This window comes from Otolemur garnettii, unplaced genomic scaffold (genome assembly GCF_000181295.1).
Source record: "Otolemur garnettii isolate 467f Iridium unplaced genomic scaffold, OtoGar3 scaffold00039, whole genome shotgun sequence".
NCBI lineage: Eukaryota > Metazoa > Chordata > Mammalia > Primates > Galagidae > Otolemur > Otolemur garnettii.
Genome location: NW_003852434.1, coordinates 188,584 through 199,072, shown reverse-complemented (window position 1 = coordinate 199,072; position 10,489 = coordinate 188,584). Strand labels below are relative to the sequence as shown.

The following is a 10,489-nucleotide window of genomic DNA, read 5'->3' as shown; positions in this document are numbered from 1 at the left end:
GGAGTTAAATAGGACACTAACAACTTGGAAATGACAGGTCTGTGGTCCCATGAACTATTTTAACATCTTAACAGATTTCTTATTCTAAACTAATATTTTTAATTATTCAAAAAATTAGGACTTCAATTTTGTTGAGAATGTGATGGACACAATTTTAGGCTCTTGGTATTGTTATAAATGTCTCCCTTCTTTTGTTCTTTGCTACAATTATCTTCCTGGCTTCTTTTTTATGTTTAAAGCCTTGCTTATCCTAGAAATATACCATTTTGTTACATAGTTGGTCAAAAAACAAGAGTCTAATAGCAAAAAATAGATTCTGCACATGAAAGTGGTTTGTTTTCATTATAAATTCCCTTACAAATACAAAGTGGTGTTATTATTATCTTTTGATAGGTGGAGATCGGTAAGAATTCTTAAGAGTTCCTAAGAGTACCATTCACAGATTAAAAGATTATGCTGTTATCCAAATATTCTTCTTTAATTGCTTAGAAATCCTAGCAGATAAACTGCTGTGTCAAGGGATAGTGCTTCTCCTGATTTTACTTATATGCTAAATAAATACATTTCTAAGATCCTGGCTTTAAACATGTATTCATTCCTGAACATGCCTTGAAAAATAAATTACTAACAATTTTATTACTAAATCGATATATGATGTACCATTTTCTTTTATTATATGTATATTTTTAAATTATATTTTGTGTTTTATTTGTAAACTTCGTCTCTTATGAATACCAGAATAAATCAAAGTAACTATAATATCAAAGAATTATTTATTTAGGTGTTTCAAAAACTTAAAATATCTAGGATATACAATCTATAGTATTGTTTGGTAATATATTTGTGAGTTTAGTAAAAAAGAGAAGGACAAATCTTTGGGCAAACTATGTGTATTTTACCTCTAACAAATATAGAGGTATGACCATTAAAAATATCATAAATTACTGTGCTATGCCTTTTTTATTTTTAAGAAGTGTTTTTAGGGAAAAAGCGCACTTGTCATGGGATGTTAGTTCCTCTCTTAACTGAGCATCATGCAAAGACAGGTCTGCAATCATTTTTAATTGAATATTTGTAAAAAGAAAACTTTATAGTATCATGTAGCAATTATTAATACTAACATGTTTATAGAATATTTTTAATTGTTTTAAACTAAGTGTTAATTGAAGGTGTGTTTTTATTGACCTTGTTTTAAGTATCTGAAAAGTAGTTCCTCTCATGGAACTAGCTGGATGATTATTTACCCGTTTCACGAGCTTCCCAGATGTTGCAGACAGCATGCTACTTTAAAGTGAAGTCAGTATAAGAATTATATGAGGTCACTTATTTTGGTAGATCTACAAAATCGATTGCCAGTTAGTAAATATTCTTATGTTTTCTGATCTCTCCGCTGCTGTCCTCCTCACCATATATCTTTTTTGTTTTTCTCTTTATTCACTTATAACATTCTGTCCTGTTTGCTCTCATAGAGTTTTACTTTACGTTTTCATCTTTAAAATTTTTCATTTGAAAGAATGAGGAAACAGCTTGTAATTCATAAACTAAAGCCCTCCAGAGAGAAGACCAGAAGTCTAAAAATAAACAGAAAGTCATGATGACTCAATAACAAATTTAATATGTTTTTGTAACTAGAAGCCAAGAATTATGCTCCTAATTTTACCTGGGAATTATTAGGGAGGCTTGTGAGAATTAGAAATTACTATTTGATTTTTTTTCCCATTTGCATTTCAGCATAAGGTTATTTTCAAGGTGATTTACAGATTCTAGTTGCCTTTTTTGGACAAATGATTTCTATTCTTATAATAGTCTAAAACAATGAGGTGATTCTGAATACAGGCAATATATATTATAAAATGCATTGGAGTGGAGTCGAGAAACTGAATTTAGGAAAAATGTCCTAAATTTATGAGTATCTAGTCTAACTTTCCAAGTTTATAAAATAAAAGCGCAGGGATAAAATAAGTTGTAATTTTATATCTATTTTTTGTTCTCTAGCAGGTTATAGCATAAATATTCATGGTATTGTTCAAATGTGTTATTTGAAAATCACTCTAAATGTAACTATAATTACAAAAATCAAAAGGTAAATCACAAAATCTTTTGTTTTAGAAATTAGCTGTATATATTTTTACATAAAAATATGTCATAATTTACCCTAATTCTAATTATAATAATTTAGAATTGGTCCATATGTTCTGGTGATCTCTGTAAGAAGTTTTCTCTAAACTTAGTAGCTTAAAACTATGCTTTTATTATGCTCACAACTTTGTGTTAAGTCAAGAACTGTGAATGATTCAGCTGGGTAGCTCTACCCTTTGGTTTTTCAGGCAGTTGTTGGTTGGGGCGTTAGTCACCTGAGGACTCCATGAGGCTGGATGTCCAAGGTGACTCATTCTCATGGCTGGCAAGCTTGCTGGGTGGCCTTTGAGAGCTTATTTAGACCTGCCAGTGAAAGCACCACTCGGTTTGTGCTTCTCAGCGTGGCTGGTAGGTTCTTTTATTGACTGGGTAACTTGAAATAGAGATTCTAAGACACCATTGCGGAAGACAAAAGGCCTTTCCTGACTTATGCCTGAAAACCACACAGTTAATTATGTCATATTCTATTGGTCATGCAAATTAATGAGCCCAGCCTAGCACCAAGAAAAAGAGCATTAGGCTTCACTTTCAAATAGGAATACTAACAAAGGATTTACATCCATCTTAATCTGCCACATTGAGCTACACATTTATGAATACTTACTGCAATAGGAAACAATAAAGAATTTTAGTCCTAAAGTTAATTGCATTTGAATGAGAACAGATGACACTATATTAAATTATATGTTTTCCTATCTAAGAATAATGTATATTTAAATAGCAAAAAGTTAAATTGGTTACATTAGAGTACAAGTTAATGAAATAACTTTATTTTGAAAACAAAAAATATCAAAACTGTAAATTCTACATACGAATATGATTTCTACCTCAATAGATTGTCCTGCCAAGTATGTTCTAAAATTTTGCAAATATAAATGGCCAGGCATGGTAGCTCACGCCTGTAATCCTAACTCTCTGGGAGGCCAAGTGGGTGGATTGCCTGAGCTCAGGAGTTAGGGATCAGCCTGAGCAAGAGGAGACCTTGTCTTTAAAAATAGCTGAGCATGGTGGCAGACACCTGTAGTCCCAGTTACTGGAGAGGCTGAGGCAAGAGGATAACTCGAACCCAAGAGTTTAAGGTTGCTGTGAGCTATGACACCATAGCACTCTACCAAGGGCAACAAAGTAAGACTCTGCCTCAAAAAAATAAAAAATAAAAAATAAAATTTTGCACATATAATGAGAATTTCAGGAAATTTTGCTATCAGTCCTCATCTGAGGGTATTATTCAAGGGCTTGCATTCTGCATATTAGATACTTATGTGGTTGCCTCATATATATATAACAACAAAAACACACTCTGAGCAATGAAGATTCATTTGTGAAGTCATTCACAGAGAAGGCTTTTAAAAAGTTTCTTTGGTAGCATACAATATATCTTCAATATGTGTTATTCCATAGATAAATGCAAATATATTAGCTCTACCTGATTTAAAGCTATGAGATTGTGAACTTCTTGAAATATTTCCCCAGGAGTAAAGTCTGAGAATTGTTAAAATGAACATAGTTTTGGGAAACCAAGCTTCTTTATTATTACTAGTAGACACAATGTAGACAGATCTTCCATTTTAAACTATTTAATTGACAAAATGCTGGTTAATAAAAAAAATGCTGTTGTTAATTAATCAATAAAAAACAACATAGTACATAGTAGCAGACTCACGGTCTCGGTGCCAGGAGTGGTTAGCTGACCGCTTCCAGCTGTTAGCTCCTTCAGAGCCCGCTTCTGCATCCTATCTGGCATCTGGGCTCCTCACTGGGTCATCTAAAGCAATGATTGAATAAGGTAGGGGTTGCTGAGGCCTAGCTATTTTTGAGGTACTCCCAACCAATGACTAAAAATGGGAGTGGGACACAGCCTACGCCTCCCGCAACATGAGATTCCTCTGAAAGGACATCTTGGCTCTGGAACTTCTCTTTTAGCTGACGAAAACTTGTCAGTATGAATCATGGCCCTCCCTCTCCCTTTCCAAATCCTGTTCTTCCCCTTTTCATTCAAATTTCCTTTTCTTCCCCTTCTCCAATAAACATATTGTGCCCTTAATTCCGTCTCAGTATTTAATCCCTGGAGAACGAACCTGAGACCACATGTTATTTTATGAAGAGAATTAACTTTTCATGAATGAAATATATGTAAGACTTTGGGAATTTTAAATACTAACATAAAAGAGTTTTTGTCATCAGGTGTTTTATCATCTTTTATCATCAGAAATTCCCATGGGGCTCACAGACGTTAACTAATAGAATCACATGGCTATATACTTGCAGCATCAAAGATTTGGATATTTCCTAAATATCTCTCTGATTCTAAGAAACAGGATTATTTTCTTACCCACTTCCTAGGTATGCTAATTTCCCCTTTGCAATGTAGAGCGAGAAGAACCATTTGCCATGGACAGTAACATTTAGAATCTACAAAACTAAGTATTGAAAGCGATGAGTATAAACTCTAACCACAAAACTCACAATTTGGTCAAAAAATGGGATTGCTACAAGAGAAGAAATAGATAGTCGGCATCTCCCTCTCAGTCAAGCTGGTTGTAAACAAAAGTAAAGAGATATTAATGAATTGGAACTATTAATTCTGCATTGCTCAGTATAGAAGTAGAAATTATTAAAACCCTGAGAACTATCATAGTCTGTTTTCTCTAAGCTTTTAGTAGTTTTCTTCCTTGCCAGCTCAAATAAGGGGGCAGATTTTAGAGAAAGTGGGTATTCCCCTAATGTTTGCACCATTTACTTGGTCAGTTTGTGGGAGGAAAACATGAGTACGAGTATCTTATATGTGCCAATTATTAGGTTTTATGCTAATGGACTAGGTATGTCTGCTCTTGTAAGGAAACAAAGTCCTTCAGTGCAGCTGGGACTTGTAACCCAGCCAGCAAGGGGAACTTCCTAGTGAGATCAGGAGTTACGCCTGTGATGTGTCTTACTCAGGCAATATTGTGAGGGGTAGAAGGGTGCACTGGACGGAGACAGTACAGTGCAGAGGGGTGACATCCACGTGCATGTGTGAAGTGAAGAGCTGTGACAGCGTATTACATTTCAGCTCTGTAGGAGTGAGTGAAAGTCGTGAGGAAATTGAAAGTCGAAAATTTTGCAACTTCGAAAATACACAAGTAACAGATAATGAAGAGCACAATATGCTATGCTGAAGTGTTTGGGCATCTTTTTTCTTGAAGAAGGAGATGATTAGCTGTTAAATTAGGAAGCAACAGAATTAATTCTCACTTAGAAAAATTTCTGGCAGACAGAGAAAGTGCTGGAGCCAGAGGTAGGGAAACCACGTTAGAGATTTGCCGAAATTTGGGGGAGAAGCAGTGAGCCCTTAGAGTCAGGCACTGGGGAGTAGAGATGGGTGTCCAAGAAATAGTAAAGAAGAAGAGATTAAAGACTTTGGGTTCAGACTTGGTTCAAGGCGAGAAGGGGCTGAGAGTACAGGATGCTTGCTGATTATTATTTTAGGAAATAGGAAGATTATGGGGAAAGAGAAAAGTTTCAGGTGAGGGAAGAGGATATTGGGCTGAATGTTGAGTTTGAATGTCTGTGGGATAATGCTAAGTGTGTTTGTGTGTGTATGTGTGGGTGTTCAGTAAGTAGTAGTGCTTATGAGTTGGAGGATACAAGATAGATAATACTGAATTAGGTAGGTGCATGTGGGAGTTCCCAGCATAGAGTACTAGAGGCCATGATATGGATGTATTATGTACATAGACATTGTGGTTGAGAATACATGCAGTATGTGAAGATTATATTCCCAAAGATTAAGATTTGGTGAAAGAGATCATGTAATAGGGACATCATTAAAGACAAAAATTGTAACTTAGCTGTTGGTTTGAGAATTAATGTTTAATTGTTGCAGGAGAACAAATGGTAGATATAGTATCTTTTGTAATGTCTCTTTTTATTCTCCTGATTATATATGCACAAGAATAGGAGGAGGAATAATTTAGGATGGTTCCTTGGTTTCTGTCTTAGGCAACAAAATGGGAAAGAGATACCAAAAAGAAAACAAAAATAACTGTGTCCAAAAAAAAAAAAAAAAAAAAACCCAGAGGGGGGTGTGTGTGTTTGTGTGTATCCTGTGTAGTATAAAACCATTTTGGAATATATATTTTTTTACACTTAGAATATATTAGGAAACATATCACACTGTAGAGGAAATTTGAGTTTCATTAGTCAGAAGCAATTATCTCCCACTGTGTGAGGCTGACTTTCTTTATCAAGAGCACAGTGAAAGGGCTAAGCCTATTATGCCGTCTCTTTGATGTTTTTATAGGATATAATGAAAGATGAATGCTCGATGCTCAAGCTGCAGCTGACGGAGAAGGATGAACTCATTTCCCAACTTCAGGAAGAGCTGGTAAGTGATAACAATACTAGGCCCACAGAGTGCATTTTCCTTGCAAGGTTATTTGTTATAAACCCTTATTTATTAGCACTACAGTATTAACTATTTATAAATGCTATTAATGATTGAATCTGATTATCCATTCTATGATCTCAGGTCACCAAGACTGTAGATCTTTCACAAGATGAAAAACCGAGAGAATTATTTATATCTGGACACTTATATAATTCCAGAAACATATTCCTGAACCAAGGTTAAACATTTCAGTTGTATTTATCAAAAGTCATGAAGGCTAAGGCCACATAATATTTTGTGAAGTGTATAATTTAACTCCATACTGCTATACCTAGAGATACAATCATAACATAAAACAAAATAATCTGGAAAGCAAAATAGATTTTATTTTCACAGAGCTACCAAAATGTGTTAATTTAATGAGACCTTTTGTTAATTTATTATGTAATTCCCAAATAAATGGAAAAATTATACAAAACATAAAATTAAATATAGTTTATGCTTTCAGGGTTTGGCTTTTATATGTGACATTGTAGAATAACATAAGGGATCATATTTTCACACCGTGAAAATACATTTGGTAAGAGCTGTGGGCATTATTTTTCTAGGTATGCATTTTCAATTTTGTTATTATATTAAGAGTATTTTCCAATAAAACATGCACTCGGGATACAAATAAAAGTGATAGCACTCTAAAACAAGAGTTAAATAAAGAGTAAGAAGGGATTATTTTTATTCATCAGGAGTTTTTACAATAGCAGTGGAATAAAGAAATAGCTATGCAATAAAAAAGATCCTGACTCTCTATCAAGAAAGATCAAGAAACAAATCTTAGTCAGAAATATTTTTTATAATTATTCCAGATTAACAATGGTGTGTTAGGTAATTGTTAAATGTAACTAAATGACCAGATTATACATCATCAGGTATCTGAAACTTTCTAACATTTTAGTGAGATATCAGATGAATTTGGGACATACTCTATTGACTCTTGAAATTGATAATGTTTTCACTGAAACTTGACCTTTATTTAAACCATGTTCTATTGACAATGCTGATAATTGGTCTTATTATTGCTCCTATGTAACTTTAGGAAACCTATAAACTAGTAATTAAAATAGCAGGAGTATTACAGACTAAAGGAACCTGTCTTGTATTAGTGGAAGTAACTTTTATCAGTAATATATTTATAATATAAATTTTACATATTACATAGTGAAAACATTTCTCTATTAAACCTCACCCTCTAAATATGTATTGTGTAATGAGCTGTGTTTGTGTGGCATACAAAAATATCTTTGAGTTGAATAAATGTCGCATAGATATTTATGGAAGGAAGGATAGAATCATCAATTTTAACCCAGCAGAATATCCATTCATTTTTGTCAGAGAGTGCTTATTTTGGATAACTAACTCAGAAGTATTCATTTTTCTTCTTAGCATTAGTTGTGATCAGATTTAAAACATAGCAAAACACAAGAAATCAGACCTTCATTTGTTAAACCAAATGAGAAAGAACATGACTCCTTTCAGAGCCAGTACCACATAGTTATAATTAAAGTGATTCAGCGTCCCTCCTTTCAAAAAAAGGTCCCAGGTTGGCTGACTTACTAAAATGAGACACAACTATGTGTGTTTTTCTTTTCTTTAAACTTGAATTACACAAATTGGCTATTTTGCCTCTAAAATTTCCCAGGTAACCATCAAGGTACCTTTTAATTTTGTGCTATGTTATTTGTATAATCATCTTGAATATCTCAATGCAGGAAAATGTTAAGTTTTGAAAATGTAGTTTGTTTTTTGTTTGTTGAGGAGGACTGCAGCTAAGGAAGAAAGTGGATAAGGGATTTTTTAAAAGGAGAATGCAGTTTAAAAAAGCATTGTTAAAACTGAATTTGGAAGGTGGATGAGGGGTAGAACTCACACGGGTTCATGGGGTTCATGGAAAGTGTTGATTCTAGTACTCTGGTATTGATAACTCATGACATTCTGACAAGGTAGAGGTTAAATTTTACATTTTTACTTTCTCTACCTAAATTTTAAAATATCAAAAAATCATAGAAACCACTCTAGTTCTACTGTATTATTTACTTGCAGATGCGTAATATATAACCATTTAGAACTTGTTTACTTTTCTGTTATGTCTTGTGAGTTCCTCATTTCTTGACCACTGCTGTTATCACAAGCCATTTTATCCACATATACACTGCAGAGCAAATTTAGCTGTAATTATACTAACCAAGGCTTTGTACCCAATTAATAATTAAAACAGTTTTACTTCTTAAAATTATTTGTTTACTTATTTAACTTCATCATGATAGGTTTAAGAGTTGTAAAAAGTCACAGTCGGGTGCAGTTGGGACACAATAAATGTTTTGAAATGCAAGTTTTAAAAATGTATTTTTAGGGCAGGGCCCTGTTGGCCGTTTCAGGTAGCAGCTCTGCTGTGTCTGGTAGGATGTCCGGCAGTAGCCTGGCCTCTTCTCACTAGATTCCAGCAGCATCCCCCGGAATTGTCACACGTCTCCTGGGGACAAAATCACCCCCATTTTGTCCATAGCTTTAGTGGCATTAGATGTGAGTATATTGTCTCCATCCTGGGGACGAACTCGCCCCCGTTTTGTCTGTTGCTTTAGTGGTATTAGGTGTGAGTATGTTGTCTCCAGTGGACTTGTATGCTACAGGCTAAACATCTACCTGTCGATAACGAAAGAAACAAAAGTCCTGAGGAGGGGGCGGGCCTTACCTTGGACTAGGACACTGTAACTATTTGCATGCCTTGTTAGTCTGCTTGAGTTGCCAAAACAAAATACCATTGATGGGGTGCTTTACACAACAAAAATTCCTTTTCCCACTATTCTGAAGGCTGGCAGTCTGGGATCAGGTGCAGCACGGTTGGGTTCTGATGAGAGTGCTCTTCCTGGATTGCAGATGGCCATCTTATTACTGTGGGTTCATATCGCCTTGCACTGGGGCCTGCCACACTGAGAGAGAGAGGGAACATTTGGTGTTTTCTGGTGTTTCTTTTTCTAAGGGCATTCATCTCGCCATAATCACTGCACCCTATGACCTCATCAAAACCTACCATCCCCAAATTCCTTCACATTGCAGAGCTTCAGTATATGAATTGGGGAGGGGACAATTCAGTCCGTAAGTCCATAGAACATGCTCTTTCTGCTCACGCCTATTTGATATTGGCAAGTACAGTGGTAGTCAGAAAGTTTTATTTCTTTTTCAAACACTAAATGCACCTTTCAAAAGTTATTCTTTTTCTACTCCATGATTTCAAGATCGTTACCTAGGTTCAGCACTTCTTTCCTGATGGGTTGGGAGATTTCACCAAGCACAAATATATCAAGAAACTCAAAATAATAGTTTCAATTTTAGATTATATATTGACAGTGTTTGGGTAAACTATCCACATTGTTAACTGTATGTCTTACATGAGTGTTTTCATAGACACACTTTTAATTTATCCCTCTCTGTTCTCTTTGAAAAGAAGACAACAGCAGTTGGAACTCTTAGGAACGATTTCAAGAAGTCTGAAATTATCATTCATGAAATCTATATGCATTATTTATCTTAGTGAGTTTTGCTATTTTTAACAGACAAAACTAATCATTCACAATTATTTTCTGATGTCAAAAGGAATATTAAATGTTAGAATATTAGAGTGTCCTGGGAGTGTGTATGTTGTAGGACAACTAATTGTAGAAAATAAGAAATACTGTCTGGAGCCAGGAGTTGGTGGTACGATATACAGATAAACAGAAAGGAGCTGACACACAGCATGGGGCATCTGCTCCCAGTTGTTTTATAATAATAATATCTCTGCGTTAAATAAGAACTGGATCATAGGAAGGATTTATTCCCTTCATCTTCCTTACCTTTCTTTAAGAAAGGCCTTGCATTTCTGGGCGGTACCTGTGGCTCAGTGAGTAGGCCATATACCAAGGGTGGCAGGTTCAAACCTGGCCCCAACCC

General features: G+C 34.9%; 1 protein-coding gene across 1 annotated transcript in view; it reads left to right on the top strand.

The window, feature by feature from the left end:
- The window catches only part of CCSER1 (coiled-coil serine rich protein 1), a 639,717-nt gene that overhangs the window by 539,134 nt on the left and 90,094 nt on the right, over positions 1-10,489 (top strand). Inside the window, exon 8 of the mRNA XM_023513363.1 lies at positions 6,419-6,502. Within this exon, the coding sequence (XP_023369131.1) occupies positions 6,419-6,502 (84 nt within the window). The remainder of the gene's footprint in view (positions 1-6,418; positions 6,503-10,489) is intronic.